At 37.8% G+C, this 15,534-nt stretch overlaps 1 protein-coding gene across 2 annotated transcripts in view; it reads right to left on the reverse strand.

Moving 5' to 3' along the window:
* Window positions 1–15,534, reverse strand: part of GXYLT1 (glucoside xylosyltransferase 1) — a 41,085-nt gene that overhangs the window by 16,480 nt on the left and 9,071 nt on the right. The window contains exons 2-5 of one of the 2 annotated variants that reach the window (XM_062612336.1): window positions 13,741–13,833; window positions 2,769–2,943; window positions 1,647–1,772; window positions 586–837 (exon numbers count right to left, since the gene is read on the reverse strand). In XM_062612336.1, the coding sequence (XP_062468320.1) occupies window positions 586–837; window positions 1,647–1,772; window positions 2,769–2,943; window positions 13,741–13,833 (646 nt within the window). The remainder of the gene's footprint in view (window positions 1–585; window positions 838–1,646; window positions 1,773–2,768; window positions 2,944–13,740; window positions 13,834–15,534) is intronic. The other variant, XM_062612343.1, reaches the window with a different exon arrangement.

Below are 15,534 nucleotides of genomic sequence, written 5' to 3' on the forward strand. Positions count from 1 at the left end.
TTCCGATCTGTAAAAGAATGACCATCTCTGCTGCTGCGTGAACTGTTTTAGTATGTTCATGATGAACTTACCTACAAAAATTGTGACTTCAAATAAAATCAGAAGATTCTTAAGGTGATAATCTCCTAGGTTACAATGTAAAAGATGAAAATTTGGAAACCGCAGTTAAAATGGCTTACTAAATGTTCTAGCACCACCTCCTGGTCACACTTTTACACTCAATTTCAAAAGTCGTTTACAGTATATGTTAACTGTTTTCTGGGATCTCTACAGTGAAGGAAAAATACCAGAGTATCTACTGACAAATGCAATTTACAGCAGACTATCTAAAAGTCATAGGATCTCTCAGAACTAAGAAAAATTAAAATAATCAAACACACTTGAAATACAGGAATTCCAAGGCTTACAGTGAATGACATTTAAAAAACACAAGTTAGATACCAGTTTAAACACAGTGTATTTTTAAAACATTATTCCAGTTACAAGAAAAATAGTTTGAAAAATGCTGTCTCACATGAATTTGAAACAGAATCAGAATTAAAAGATGCAAAACCATAGAAAATGCAATAAAGGCAATACGCATACCTTGAAATACTTCCTTCTGATCCGCGTCATATTCATTAACATGACTCCAGAATTTATTCCAGTTACTCCATAGTAGGGATGTCTAGCAAAGCGATTATACCACCCAATGCGAGGCTCTTCATGTTCCGGTGCCATTGCAGCAATTTGTGTGGAGTTGAACTTTCCCAGAAAAGACCAAATATCATCAACAGGTCTCAAAAACAGGATGTCAGTATCAACATACAGTAGTGAATCCACATGCTTGAGGATTAACTGTGAGGGAAAGAAATTGAAAACCAAACTTAAGTTTTATTGAGTTTATCTTCATAAAGCAGAAGTTGCTGCCATTACACAATGAAGCTTGATACATTTGTCATATGCAAATAAACTCACTTTAGACTGACGGTTTGCAGTTAGTAAGTCTGTCATCATTCCCTCTTTTATCATTTTGGAATATTTTTGTAGACTGAAACCAAGGTTTCATATAGAATAGTAAAGCAAAAGCACTCAGTCTGTATTTTGTATCCTGGGGCTTCACAGAAGTGACAGGCCAGGTGAAAAATTACCATAGCAGCATCTCCTACCTTCCTCCTGTTCACTCGCTTTCTAATAAACAAAGGAGAGGCTTAAGGAAGCCCCAGATGAGACAATATGTGGGAGACAGTTGACATTGTTATAGTTCAGCCAGCCTTAGGTTTCTGAAGTATCCTAGATGAGCAAAGAAAAGGCTGCACAAAACACCATCAACAATAGCCCATTTCTTGTTTCATTCTAACACTTTTCAGACCCAGGCATGCAGGCGATTAGGTGGGATAAATCCTCACCTCTGAGAGGATGACATGACCTGCACCTCTCACTGAGGATACTGTGCCATAATGTAGTAAATGAGAAAAGGACTTTCATTCTATAATGTATTAGTGCCACGGAAGAAGGGTTAAATTCAGAGGGTTTTTTCAGGATGTTATAGAAGTAACTTTTATAAGGAGTAGTAGTCCTTAATTTAAAAGTAAGCAGAAACCAGGTTAACAAGACAGATGCCTCATAAAGAGACTTCTGTATTGTCCTATTACAGAATAACTTACTGGCAAGAACAGCCTCTGTGAAGCACACGGCTTAAATAATTTCTTCCATTCTGTTGCACTCTCAGTTGGAAATGTTATTGGATATAATGTGTAATTAACTTTTCCTTCATAGGGGAAGTCATCAAGCTACGTGAAAAGAAAAGAATATAAAAATTACTTCAGTTCAATTACATTACAAAAAAGAAATCAATCCCCCGTTCAAACTGATAATTGAACACAACTGCAAGACCTCTCTTCAATAACAGAAATGCTTCCTGAACTACAAGAATCTGTCAACTATTCAAAATACCTGAACAGGAAGTGGCACCTGCAGGCCACTATGAAGAAACCACAGATCATATACAGAAGTAAGAGCAAGCAAAATAAATTAATGCTTACAAAAAGTAGATACATCAAAATAAAGCTTTTTGCCCTCTTACCTAGTTTTTATTGGAGAAATATCAATGAAGTCTCTCAATGTAAAATAACCTTACCCAACTTTCACCAGTTACTGTTCGCATGACATTAGTGTGAATATATTTGTATTATATGTTAATGTAACAGTATGACATTTTAAGCACAAAAATAGTAAACTCCTCCACAGCAATACATCAGTCAGCTTGTAATACTGCTTCTCCAGTCATAATGTTATACCCATTAAATGGAATTTACTAAAATTAGACATAACCGTATCTACCACTTTCAAAGACCGATGTTTCACTTTGTTTAGGCAATGTAAGGCTGACTCATACAGTAAGCACAGGGACAAAAAAAAAGGCAGATCACCATTTTCTCTTGTAAAGCCAACTTTAAAGAAGCTCACACAAGATAATTGGTTTGTGTTTAGAACACTGGGTTTGTATTCAATGGATACAAGTATTTAACAGATTCAAGGTAACAAATGAGGAACTTTTTATCTGTCTCTACAAGAAGTTTTGATATCACCAACTGGCATTTTTATGCAGGAAACAAAGATTCAAAAATCCCCATCCGACATTACAAAAGACTTGCATATTACCTCATTTATAGACCTGTGCATTTCTGTCACTATATCCAATAACTACTGCCCAAGAAGCAGAGAAATTGTTATATACTACTCAAATTGTACTACAAATTGATTAAATAAATTATTTGGGTACTTACTATGTCTTTGAATCTCTCATGCAACTGGTCCTCAGCAAAAATATGAAACTGGAGAGGCTTGATGCTGAAAATAATGGCTGATCTCAACATAGTAACAGTCTCTTCCAGCCTTTCACCACAGGCAACCACTGCTAGATGCATTTTCTCAGAAGGATGTGTCTTCATATAATCATATCTGATACAAAGATATTTTTTCATTTGGCATGATTTCTAGCACAGACTTAAGGAAAAGCTCTACCGTTTACTGCAGCATGTAATTTAACAAAATACCCTTTATCATATTTAAACCAGCAAAGGAGAATTCAAACAGGACATACAAACCACAGCATTACACCTCATATATGGGCTTACATTTAAACTGAACTATTCTCATATTCACTTCCATCATGCCAGCCTATGAGAGAAAAACAAGGTATGGAAGAGCTGTACAGAAACTAAACAAACATTTATTTTCTTAGTAATTTTGCCGTCCAACATTAGCAAGGAATTCCATCTAAACAGTTAAACAGTTAAAAGAAAGATCACATGAAGTTACATCAAAATGTGAAAGACATTCAGTCTATGAATGAGCTCATGTTCTCCTCTTTCCCTGGACTCAATACAGAGATAAGTAAACACAATAGATATAGCAGAATTAAACTCAACAACAAAAGTGAAAAAAGCCTTTTAAGGAGTTCTGTTAAGAACATTTTTGAATGATATAGGTACTTTGTTTTCTGCCCTTTTGTCAAACCCATGCTTCAGCGCTTCTCCTAAGCACTGGCAAAACGTAAAAAGCTTTCTCCTCTCCTTCCATCCTGCAGGAGTACAACCTGGATTAGAAAGCTGGGAAACTAACAGCTCAAATGGCCTCGTGGGATGTCCTGGTGCTCCCAGTGGTTCTTGGAAATATCCTTAGGTACCCTGACCACACGCATTGCCCATGTCCCTGAGGCTAAATCACTGCCAGGTGTGGGGATTGGGAACTTCTCTATTCCTGAAGACAGCTGCTGTCCAACAGTTACAGGAAGAAGTGCCTGGTATGTAGCATACAGGATACATTCAAAAGTTATTATTTTAATACAACAGGCAAAAATTATTATTGGGTAAATACCATCAGCCTGGTGGCAAACGCAGTGGACATACTAAACCTAAACCCATGTACTCTGGATTTCATATATTTAATTGGCCAGAAAAACATTCAAAGGTTTTAAACATATGTCAGCTCAAAGCCAATCCTCAAAACAATGTCCTGTGCTCGAGCTAATTGCACTGACTATGGGAGGACGGGGTCTAAGAGAACTCAAGAGTATCTAAAGGTTTAAATTACAAGATTAAATCCAAGGTATTCAGACAAAAAAAAGAAAAAATAAAATGAAGTTAGAAAATACTTCACCAACCTACTAACAGTAGAGACATTCTTGGCAAACATAGTAACTATTCTTAGAAGCTTGCCAAAGAGAGAGACACTTCAAATAGAAATTAACAGATGTGATTCTTAGCAAGCAATCTCCGCCCAATTTTTATGTAACTAAAACATTTAGATGCGTACAATTCTTCCTTTAAGTTGATAAAAAGAGGTTATGCAAATATGCCTTTTTTTCTTTAAGGCATGGAATAGCAACACACATTTAGTTCCATGAGGCAAAATATAAGCAAAGTTATCACTGTAAAACTGCTGAAGTTTAATGCCATAAACAATAGCTGAATTTAAAAAATATTGAGTTTTGGAAGAGTTTAATGCCCTGGAACTAAAAAACTCCAGCATCCCAGGGATTTAAGATTAATAAAGCTTTAATCAGAATGTGCAGTCTGTCTTAAGTCAAGGTTTGGGGCTTTATTAAAAATCACATGGGTGAAAGACCTCACAGGTAAGGTTCAGATCCAAAACAGGACACCTAAATGAAAATGCTGACATACAAGACTGTATCCAAAGTCTCAATAAAGCCAATGGAGATCTAGTCAGCAGGATACAGAGCACAAAAAGCAATTAATCTTATTTCAAAAATAAATACCCAGGGCTTGATTCTGTACCATCATTTAATAAGCTCTAGAACGTCTCACCTGACCTCTGGGTGCCAGTCCAAAAGGACTGGGTGTCTCAAAGTTCATGTATCTACTAGTCCCAAGGAGATGTGTAGGATAGACAAGTGCTTCTCAATTAACACCAGCCATTTATTTCTCAGCAACTTAATAGCTAGTCACCTGGATCACTCTCTGTGCTCTTTCAATTTCAGTGAATGCTTAAGACCTGCTTGACACAGACACCTATACACAGACTTCTGTATTCAGATGATTTAATCCACAGACTGAAACCTTCCCTAAGTCTTGCAGAAAAAAAAAAAAAAAAAAGGAAAGGAAGAATTAGTTCAGGTTAACAGAAAAAAAAAAGTAAAATAGAATCTTGAAATGTAACTAGGTATGCCCATTCAGACCTTTATTCATAAAGCTAATTTAAACATCGCACCATGTAGTAAGTAGCTAAGGTAAAAAACACAAAGCAAGCTGACTGTGATGAGGGTAGACGAAACCCAGTAAGCAGTACACTGCTGCAGTCTGAACAAGCTGCAAACAGCAGATTAGCCTCATCACTAATCCACTGAAAAAGGAATTACAATAACTAAGCCCTGCAGTCACGAGAGCTTACAGGGATAGTGCAAGGTCATGTGATAAATAAGGACACAACCTACACAAACTGCACAGCTGAAAGCCAAGTTCCTGAACCACATGTAACACATGGCTTTCCATGAATAAAGTATGGTGAAAAGTATGCCAAAGCAGCTCTACAACACACTGAGATTGAAAGACTATTATTTATTTCTACAGAGTGACATCTGTGAGTGAAAGAACACTTCAAGCTACACAACAAAAAATAGACTGATCATATTATAATGCTTTTACAGTCATTTTGTTCACACAATCTGTTCTATGGGTTTCTGACTTCATTACTTCAATTTTTTAAATCTGTGCTTAAAAATACGTTTTTTTGAAAAGGCAAAAAAAGTATTTACAAAAAGCTAGTAACAATGGAACTTCAGCTTGCACAACATGGGGAACAGCTGGACTCAAATCCGTAAGTACACAACACAAAGCTTTATCCCTGAAGCAGATGGAGCCATTGGAAAGAACAAGCTATCATTCCCTCTGGGGACTATTCACTAAGAAGGGCATAAGAGGTCCCAGAGACATATTATGGCAGGAGAAGTTATGAAGTTCCAGAATGGGTTCAAACTTAAACCGGGGAAGCTCAGGTTAGATCGAAGAAGTTCTTTACCATGAGGGTAGTGAGGCACTGGAATGGGTTGCCCAAGGAAGCTGTGAATGCCCCATCCCTGGTGGTGTTCAAGGCCAAGTTGGACAGAGCCTTAGGCAACATGGTCTAGTGTGAGGCATCCCTGCCCATGGCAGGGGGGTTGGAACTAGATGTTCTTAAGGTCCTTTCCAACTCAAACCATTCTATGATTCTATGAATTGTAGTCCTTACACAAGACTCCATGAAGAGACAACCATTAGTGATTATAAACTGCATTTGACTTCCCTGCATACATACCACTGGCAATCACAGCCTCCTTCTTAACAATTAGATTTCAGAGCTGCTCCTCACCCTATATATACATCTCTCTCCACTCTCAGAGGGAAATCATTGGCCCATCTTCATCCAGGGACACTAACTACTCACCTCTTCTGATAATCCTCAACATCTTTTATCACTTTTTCCTCTTCCTGCTACTAGAAGCAGCATAAAGTTTAAGTTGTCCAGCAGAGTTTACCATCTTGAGCTCTGCAGTCTCACCTTCAATATTAAATATGCCACATCCACTTGTCCCACTCCCTTCCTCCATATTATGTCTACATGACTTTGGTCCTTCCCCTAATTGCTTTCAGATTTATCCTCTCGTAGCTATATCCTTCTCTCCTTCTCCTTCCTGAATTTTCCAGCCTCTCTCTTTTTCTGATCTTCCCTCCACCGCTCTCTGTTGTAGTTAGTCATGCAACTACCTCAACAGAAGTCTCAACAGAAGACAATGAAAGGAAAACCTTGTTCATTTACACAGCCCTGGATCTGGTATAACTAAGATTTTTTACACAAGATTTTTCATCAACACATTTCTTATCTTTATTTTAGCAGTTCAGTAGCTGAGTTGACCACAAGCAAAATAAAAACTATTTTACCAGAACTGTGGTTTATCTGACCCTGAGCAAGTTTGGTGTCACGAATATCACAGCTCCGGTATGAGAGCAATACCATTACTGAACCTCAAAAATCAAGGTTCTGAAAGCATCAAGACACTTCCCTAAAAATCTTCAGAGGCAACATGGGAAACACAAAAATACAAACGAAGATTGCTTTATGCATATTTCTAAATACTAGTAGCCTGATGTTTTGGTGTGGCAGTACTTAGTGAAGAAGCTGGGAAAAGCAACAACAGAGTGAAACGGAAACTGTGTTTTAGTAAGGCTTTTGAACAGACTAACAAGGAAAACTTGACAGCCCTGGTTTCTAAAGAGAAAAAAAAAAAAAATATCTCCAGTAAAGTGGGAATCCTCGCTGCTGCAGGGGGAAAACAAACCAACCAACCACAAAAAAACCTACACCAAATTCCACTAGTTAAAATGGAAAAGCAAAGAATGCACCTGTAATCCAATAGAAGTTACTGAGCAGGAAGCCATGACAGCATTTGAGCGTTTAGGGACAAATAAGGGAATTCGATTTGTCTGAGGATACTGATTACACCAGTGGCAGGGACAGCAGAAATAAACAAAATAGAACACTTGAGAGAGCACACAACACATACTCCCATGAGTTTAGAAAACACATTTCAGATACTCACTTTGACACTGTGGGAGCAAAAACACTTTAAAACAGGCTGCTCAGCAGCAGCATAAGGCCAGGTACAAGCCTTGGCCTGAAGTACTTTGTGCTGAAGTGCTCACCTTCATCCTGCAATGACTAATTCTGCTGTAGGTTTAATAACCTCTGACAGAGGAACATAGCCAGATATACTCAATGAAGCTGCTACAACAAGACTTTAAAGAACCCGTCTGTCAAAACACCGCCTTATGCACACCATGACACACTGTATATTAAGCTAGCATTTCTAGGTCAATTAAAATTATGAAGTAATAATTTGGTAGTAAGCTTGAGAGGTGTATTTTGACAGGTTGCTCTCTTCTAGAACTTTCACTCCATCCCAGCTGAACTTCCTGGGGGGGAGAGAGAACCCAAACGGTACTGATGCTAAAATACTCATCAATTCCATGAAAATCTTAGCTCTGTCCTTCAGACTTGGCACAAGGCACCATAGCAGAAGGTCTCCTGTGTAAGTTTAAAGTAGGGCTCTCCTGTTCCTGTTCTTATGTAACACATTGAGAGCACAAGTGAGAGGTATCAAACCCTCAGGAACACCCAGACATAAGGAATCCTTTACACAACTCCATCTAATCTGTGATCATTAAGCCGGTCCCAATCCTAGCCTGCTATATACTGAAGTCACAGCACAACGGCTACTTCTGCCGCAGGCACAGCCTGCCGCTGGCCAAGCTCCAAGGCTTCCAGAGCAGCTGCAGTGTTACAGTATCTAGTGTGACCTGGGTACCAGGTTCAAAGAGCTGGCAGTGTGTCTGAGGACAATTTCATTTTTCTCCCCGCTTTTAAGCCACATTCAAATACAGTGCCACTGTTGCTATGGAAAGCCACAAAGAAACCACAGTCAGCCTTAATTCTGTGTTACAAACTTTGTGCCTTTTTCCCATCTGTTGATGTACTACTAAGAACACACCTAGGGATCAACAGAGAGCTCCATGCTCAGCTTCCCTGGCAATCAAGCTGTCCTCTCCTATGTTTCCTTAACATGGCTGAGGAAGCCAAGGAAGGAAAGATTAGCATCCAGGTACTAATAGCACAAGAGTGGTATGAGTAACCGAAGCAATAAATTGACCTCGGCTGTCCTTTCAAATTTTACTCTGGCCCATTGAGGAGAGGAATTACCGTTTTTAGTGTAATTGCATTTGGTTCAAACAGGATAAAAACATTTGTCTTTTTCTGAGAAAACTTCAGCATCCTAACCTGCACCACTAGTTTTTATATACAACCACCTCTATATTACATAATGGTAATGTAAAGATTATTTTGTAGCTTGCAAAAAAAAAAAAAACCCACAGTTTAAAAATCATCCTACATCAAAACAAGTTTTCCCACACTCGTTCTGACAGAGCAACAGCCTTGCCTTTCTTTGATCTTTTCTCCATATGGTCTATAACACATATGAGGCGTGCAATATTCAGCTGCCTAAACATGGTTGCTTAATACAGTCTCTCAGTCCTTCCACAACATCATTATATTTTCCTTGATATTACAACCAAATGGACTAGGCTGCCAGGCTCAGCTGTGTCAAAGTTGTTTACACTTCCCAAAAGAACAAACAGAAGCCTGCCACAAATGTGTTTTGTTCTTCACTATGAAAAGCTACCTGCATTATCAGTGCAAATATTTCACGCATGCAAGCTTTTTGACAATTAGCATGGAAGATGCAAATTATATCATTAGAATATGCAAGGAAAATATTTTCCTATAATCAACCTGCATTATTTCAAACATGGCATGATGTACCTCAGAAAAACAAATGGTAGCTGTGTAAATACAAAAGAAATGGCTTATTTATTGCATCCTTTTTTCTTTCAATGCTTTGTGTTTGATCTAAATCCATTAATCGAACACAAATTGATCATTAAGGAGCCTAACCAAGAAGCCTCTAGTTATCAGAAACACAAATAGGTAGAGTAAAAAGGCAACAAAGACTACACTGATTAAAATGCAACTGTTAAACCATTTCCACACATATATTCGAAAAAGGATCAAGATAACTACAGAAATTATCCAGATTTGAAAGTGATGAAAATTCCAGGTTTTTACTCAACTTCTTAGCTTTCTGCTACTGTACTGAATTAAAAATAGTTCATAATCAGAGCTTAATTTGTAAAAGTATGCTAATGATGCAGTGCACATGATGTTCAAGTGTCATCTATTCAATTAAATACTCAATTAGAATATTAGGTTTGAAGTTACAACACATTAGTCATCTAAAATTTGACTACAGAAGTCCAAAGCCCCATCTTCCAATAAGCTAACTAGTTTAGAAGTCCTGCTTTTCAGGACTGTCAAAATTCATCTCAAGACATCAACACAACCTGAACTTCAATATGCTCAGAAAATGGTGAACTCTTTTTTTTTCCCCATACGTAATGCAAGTTAAAACCCACTTCGAAGCAACATCTAACAGCTGAAATCAGGCAGGTCAGATAGCCATAGTAATGACCCCGAGAATGTCGTCTTAATCGGTCTCAGTTGGAAATAAGCAAGCATACCAGCTAAATGACACTGAGCACCTTGAAGGGTGTATTATAAATGATATGCATCATCTAAACCATGCAAAACCTGAGCCTCATGTTACCTTTATCAGCAGTTTTTAAATTCTTGATAAAATCTATACCCTGTGTGTGAAAGTGACCTCATGCTTCCTCTACCAAAGTGAAATCTAACAAATACTCTGTACCAAGAGCACAGTACAAGACATCCTGTCTCAATAATGTTGATAATCAGAATGGCAATAAATGTGGGGGAATAGCTCCAAAATCCTTCCTACATATAGCACAGACAAGAGATTTTGCACTGATAATTGAAGAGACAAGATCCTTATTATCCATTATTAGAATCAGCAGCTGTTCAGAGTTCATCTATATAAAATGGTGTTGAATTAGCTATAGCAAGCGATTCTGAAGCCTGTATATACACCTCTCCTAAAAAAATTATAGATTACTCGATAGGTGTCCAACATTTCTATTATACTAATTTGAGTCCTACAAATCCACAGAAGATCAGCTGTCACTTCACACTTTATATGCTTAGAGGCACTCAGAGGAAATGACACAGCAAACTGCATTTCAAAAATGTCTATGCCAAGCTCCTTCTCTCAGGGACGAACAAAACCCTGTGGTTCTGATATCCAGGAGAAAAACAAAAAGCCAACCAGAACTTTAAGTCAGAGACAGAGAAAACAAGCTAAGTTTTTTTCAAAGAGAAGAATTAAAAATCCAAAAGCTGAAGGACTACCTTCCAATGCTTGAAAAACTTACCTGGTGAAGAGAAAGGCGACATTCTAACACTGAATGAATCTGCTATTGACAAAGAAATTCTGGCTACATGATCTGTTCCTCTGAACAACCTAAATTTTGTTAGTTTATTGAAAGAGTAAAAATAGAACACCAGAATCTCCATTCACAAACTGATTTATGATCCGGATAAACAGTGTTCTCTTTTAGTGAGTTGAACCAGGCCAAACAGAAGATTCAAGTAAGTGCTAGTGCAGTTCAATGACCTGACTCTGCCATTGCTATTAAAAGCAAACTCATTGGAATTCCCATTATTTTGTTGGCACGTCTACAGGCAGTGGAGTTGGCTATCTTAGGATACCCACCAGATGTATAACACTTAGGTTTTTCTTGTATCCCTATCCCAGTCTCTTCAGACTCCAGCTTTATTCTGCACCTCTACAATGACTGCACTGAAAAAGAACACAAAGGCTTAGCCAACCCAGGGTCAAATTATTTGGAATAAGACACTATGGTAGAAGTCTCATTCCCTTCTGTTTCAAAAGATACCCAACTTGGAATAACAATGTTGCCTGTTCACAGAAAAAGCTTTCAAGAGGCCATATCTTTATGAATAATCTTGAAGTGGCCCTGCACACACAATCTCAGACTTGATTTCCTGTGGTTAATAAACCTGCAGGGAATTAAGTTCATTCCTCTTCCACCAAAAATCTGTCTCCAAACTTGAGAGCAAGTATCACATTCAAAGCATAAGATGATACCAAAGGTCTAAAAAACCCTTCAGCTTCTCAGTGCTCCTAGTACCATGCACATATTTTGAGTCAAACAAAATCATAGCTCATATCCAAAGCTGAAACAAAACTACAACTACCTTCTGTGTTATTCCAGCACATACAAGGAAATGAGGCTTAGATACCAGCTAATACCAGATAGATACCAGATGCTGAGAAATTGTAACTGCTTGCTGCTATCCAAAGAGGAAGCACTTTCTCCTCCTCTCTGCCATCTTCCCAACCTCTTCTACACAAACTCACTGCACCTCTCTGAAACCAACTGAACTTACTAACAACAGGGAAAGAAATTAAAATGAAGTTTGAAGGAGGCAAGGGGGGTCCCCTCTGAAGTTAGAGCATCTCACTGATGAAATCAACAAGCAGAGTGAGCACAATATATGGGGATTAATTTAATAGTAATATATTGATAATCAAACCCAACCTGAACTGATTAATCTGAATGCCACATCCCCATTACACATTTATGCAGCTTTTTTTCCTTTCAGCTACAAAATGTATAAACACGAAATTTTGCAAATATTAGGGGTTCACAATGACAACTGTTTCACCCTGAAAGAAACTACACTCATTGAGTAACAACAAAATCAATGTATTCTTCAACAGACTTGTCTTCAGAGCCACATAGAGCATTTTTAACAAGATAATACAAGTTACAGGTTAAGGTATGTGCAAAGAAACTGCATGGGGCTTCTCCTGGTTCTAAAGTCCTACCTGCCTTAACTCTGGCAGAAAATCCAGAAAGGAAATTTCCTGTTTAGCCCATTACAGTGTATTGTGGAGAGCTCATAGACATCACCACAGTCAGAAGAGAGTGAGACCCTCTCCGCCCTCAGCACTACACAACCGGCACAGATGTCCATGGATAAATGAAGCTTGCAATCACATCCTGTCCCTCCACTAAGCATTGGCTAAGCCACTATGACCTCCAACACAACAGCACTAATATCTGGTTTACCCCTCTCTGTACTAAACCTCATACACTAAACTCCCAAAAGCTAACCTTTAAGGAAAAGAAAAAAAGTTAATCTTTTCAGACAGCTAAATCTGCCAAAGGGACAGCCAGGTGAATGCCTGTGGACTGACACACTGGCTACCAAGGGGAGCAAGAAAGACTTGGCAGTCCCAAATGACAGGCGCATTTCACTAACTGACTAAAAGTCAATCTCAGCCATCTCTTTAACTTCCGGCAACTGATGACCTTAAAAAGCACTGACAGAACACAAGCAGAGAGGAATAGGGAACAGACCTGAAGTCTTTCCCAAAAACACAATTTTCAAAAATACACTGTCTTGTGAAATTAAACCTTTTTATTTCCTTTGCTTACCTAGAAATAGTCATGTTTCAGACTAAGAAGAGATAACCATTCCAAAGGACAATCAGTAAAATTTTGAATAGAAGAAAAATTGATTTACAACTTTAGTTATACACTCAAGAGAACCATGAAGATTAGAAATCATATCTGTCAAGTGGCTTGAGGTTTCTTCCATTTCTTTTCATGCTACTTCCATAATCTGACAGCCTAAAGCATCTGAACAACCACATCAAAACATATAAACTTCTTGTTAAAGATATAAGTTTAAGGACACAGTCTATTCTTTAACATAGTGTAACTTAATGGACATTCCAAACGGTTTTTTGGTGCTTTTGGATGAATTAGCCTCCTCAATATTCTATAAAACCTGTAACTTGAATTAAGAATCTTCAAACTTAACTAAAAGCATATCTGCCAATTTTATTGAAAGTTATATCGTGGGTATTACTGCAAGTTTTAGATATAAAAATAATGCATCAATAACTTTTCAGACAATATTCAGATGGACTTTTTAACAATGTTAGCAAGGCTCTATTCAATGAAGCAACATAACTGGAAAAAAAAACCTACTCTTTGTAACAACACTTGAGTCTACAGTTTTATAAATATAATAGAACAGGAGAAAGCCCAGCTAAAGGCAACCATGATATACACAGGTGAAATGCATGTGAAGCAATCAAAGTATTTTGCTTGTTACCTTGCTAAATAGCCAAAAATACTCATGAGCTACACCTGCCTGCAATCAAATAATAAAGTACTATTTAATAATAGATCCTACCTAAAAGCAGCTTCCCAAAAGCAGTTCATTCCACAAACATCAGAGGGCAGCATCCAATAGGAATTCCAGAAAGATACAGACAAATTCTTACACCTAACAGGATAAGACAAAAATAACCTATATAAGTGTTACTGATTTTATGGCAAAGTTAAAAAGATTATTTTCTAGCTCTAACATAACTTGAATAGTTAATTACCTGGCAGAAGACTGGCTACGTGACAGAACTTGGGTACTACAAAAGAGAAGCTACTAGGTGCCAACCAGGAGGATTCTTTTAAGGAAGACTGGTCCCCATCCTTTAGCCTTTCCTCTCCATGTATTTTCAGAGTGAAAAAAAAAGGGGCAGGGATTTCTGAAGGTCATTCTATGTTGTTGTCATAATATAAGTCCATAGGTAACACGGCAACACTGTGGCAAAATCTCCACCTTTGCAATGCCTTTGTCTACTTCAAGCAGAGGAACAAGCGGATAATTTCTTTTTCAAAGTTACATTGTCTATTTAAACACAATTCCTATTCATCCATGACCCTATTCAGTGCAAACCTGCAAAGCTGATTTTTAACAAAACACAGGGCTTTGCAACACCAACGAATTCCATTGTTTCATAACAAAAGGTTAATGCAATACCAAAATAATCACCGCAGCTGGCAATTTTCCTTCTCCACACTAATGACAAGACTAACAATTTATTGACTTGTGCCACACTAAAAAAGCAGGTTTAACTATAGTCCCCCACTACATTTTATGCAACAGTAATATAGGAAATATTTTAAAAGAGCAACAGAAGTGTGTTTCAGAGGCTCTGGTGAGGAAATCAACATCAAGATTTAAAATCTTAAATGAGCAAGTACAATACTGCAAAGCAAGGCGTATACTCAAGTGACCTCCTCTGCTCCCTCTTCCTGCACAGGTGACATAAATGCCAATAATATTTATCCTCCTTTGAAAGTTGGTATCTGTAAGTGAAAGGGATATGCAAGAAGAAAACCCCCAAACAGCTTGATGATGAAAAGGTATTTAAGGACTACAGTTCAAAATGCTACGGGAAGTTGGCTTTGCAAATTTGAAATGCATCAGCATCATCTTGGTGTGATGACCTGGTACCTGTAAAGGCCAAAGTGTTCAAATACCAGACTTACTAGAATAACGTAGTCTCAAAAAATGGCAAGCTGTATAATTTCTTTTTTTAACACTTGAGAAAAATGACCTGGTAAACAGTGTTTCACAAAAGCTCATGAAGTGCTATGGCTCTTTGGACTAGTTCTTTGGTATCCTGCAAGAATCAGTAAAGTCATTCTATCTCATGACTTAAGAATGGTCTCTACAAATAGATATTCAGGTACAAAAAAGGATAATGTAGATTGTGACTGGAATATCTGCAGTCCTCCGAGGAAAGCAAACAGTATAAAACTGCAAGTTCTGTCTGCCAGATTCTTTCATACATTAATCTTCATGGCTTTTGAAGTTTCTTAAAAACTTCAAGGCACATTAAGATCTTGTGCTTTTCTGAAAAACCATCTTTACAATCTCCAGCGTGAAGCATTTTGAATTAACTGTCCCACTGCTTTTAGGATAAATTAATAGACTCTCTCTCAGAAACAGTTTTCTGGTTTGAAAGACTATTATTATTATAGGGGATTCCTCTTCCAACTGTCAAGAGCTGTGTTTTTCTAGCTGCCTTGAGATACTATCCAACCCAGACTATCAAGGCAAGAGGCAAGCTTGAATTACTGCCCAAGTCTTTTCTCTGACACATTAGGCCTTTGCGATGTCCCATTTACCACAATAACAAGG

The sequence above is a fragment of the Pezoporus occidentalis genome, unplaced genomic scaffold, assembly GCF_034315485.1.
Source record: "Pezoporus occidentalis ecotype Australia unplaced genomic scaffold, CSIRO_AGI_Poc_V1 ctg100, whole genome shotgun sequence".
Classification (NCBI taxonomy): domain Eukaryota; kingdom Metazoa; phylum Chordata; class Aves; order Psittaciformes; family Psittacidae; genus Pezoporus; species Pezoporus occidentalis.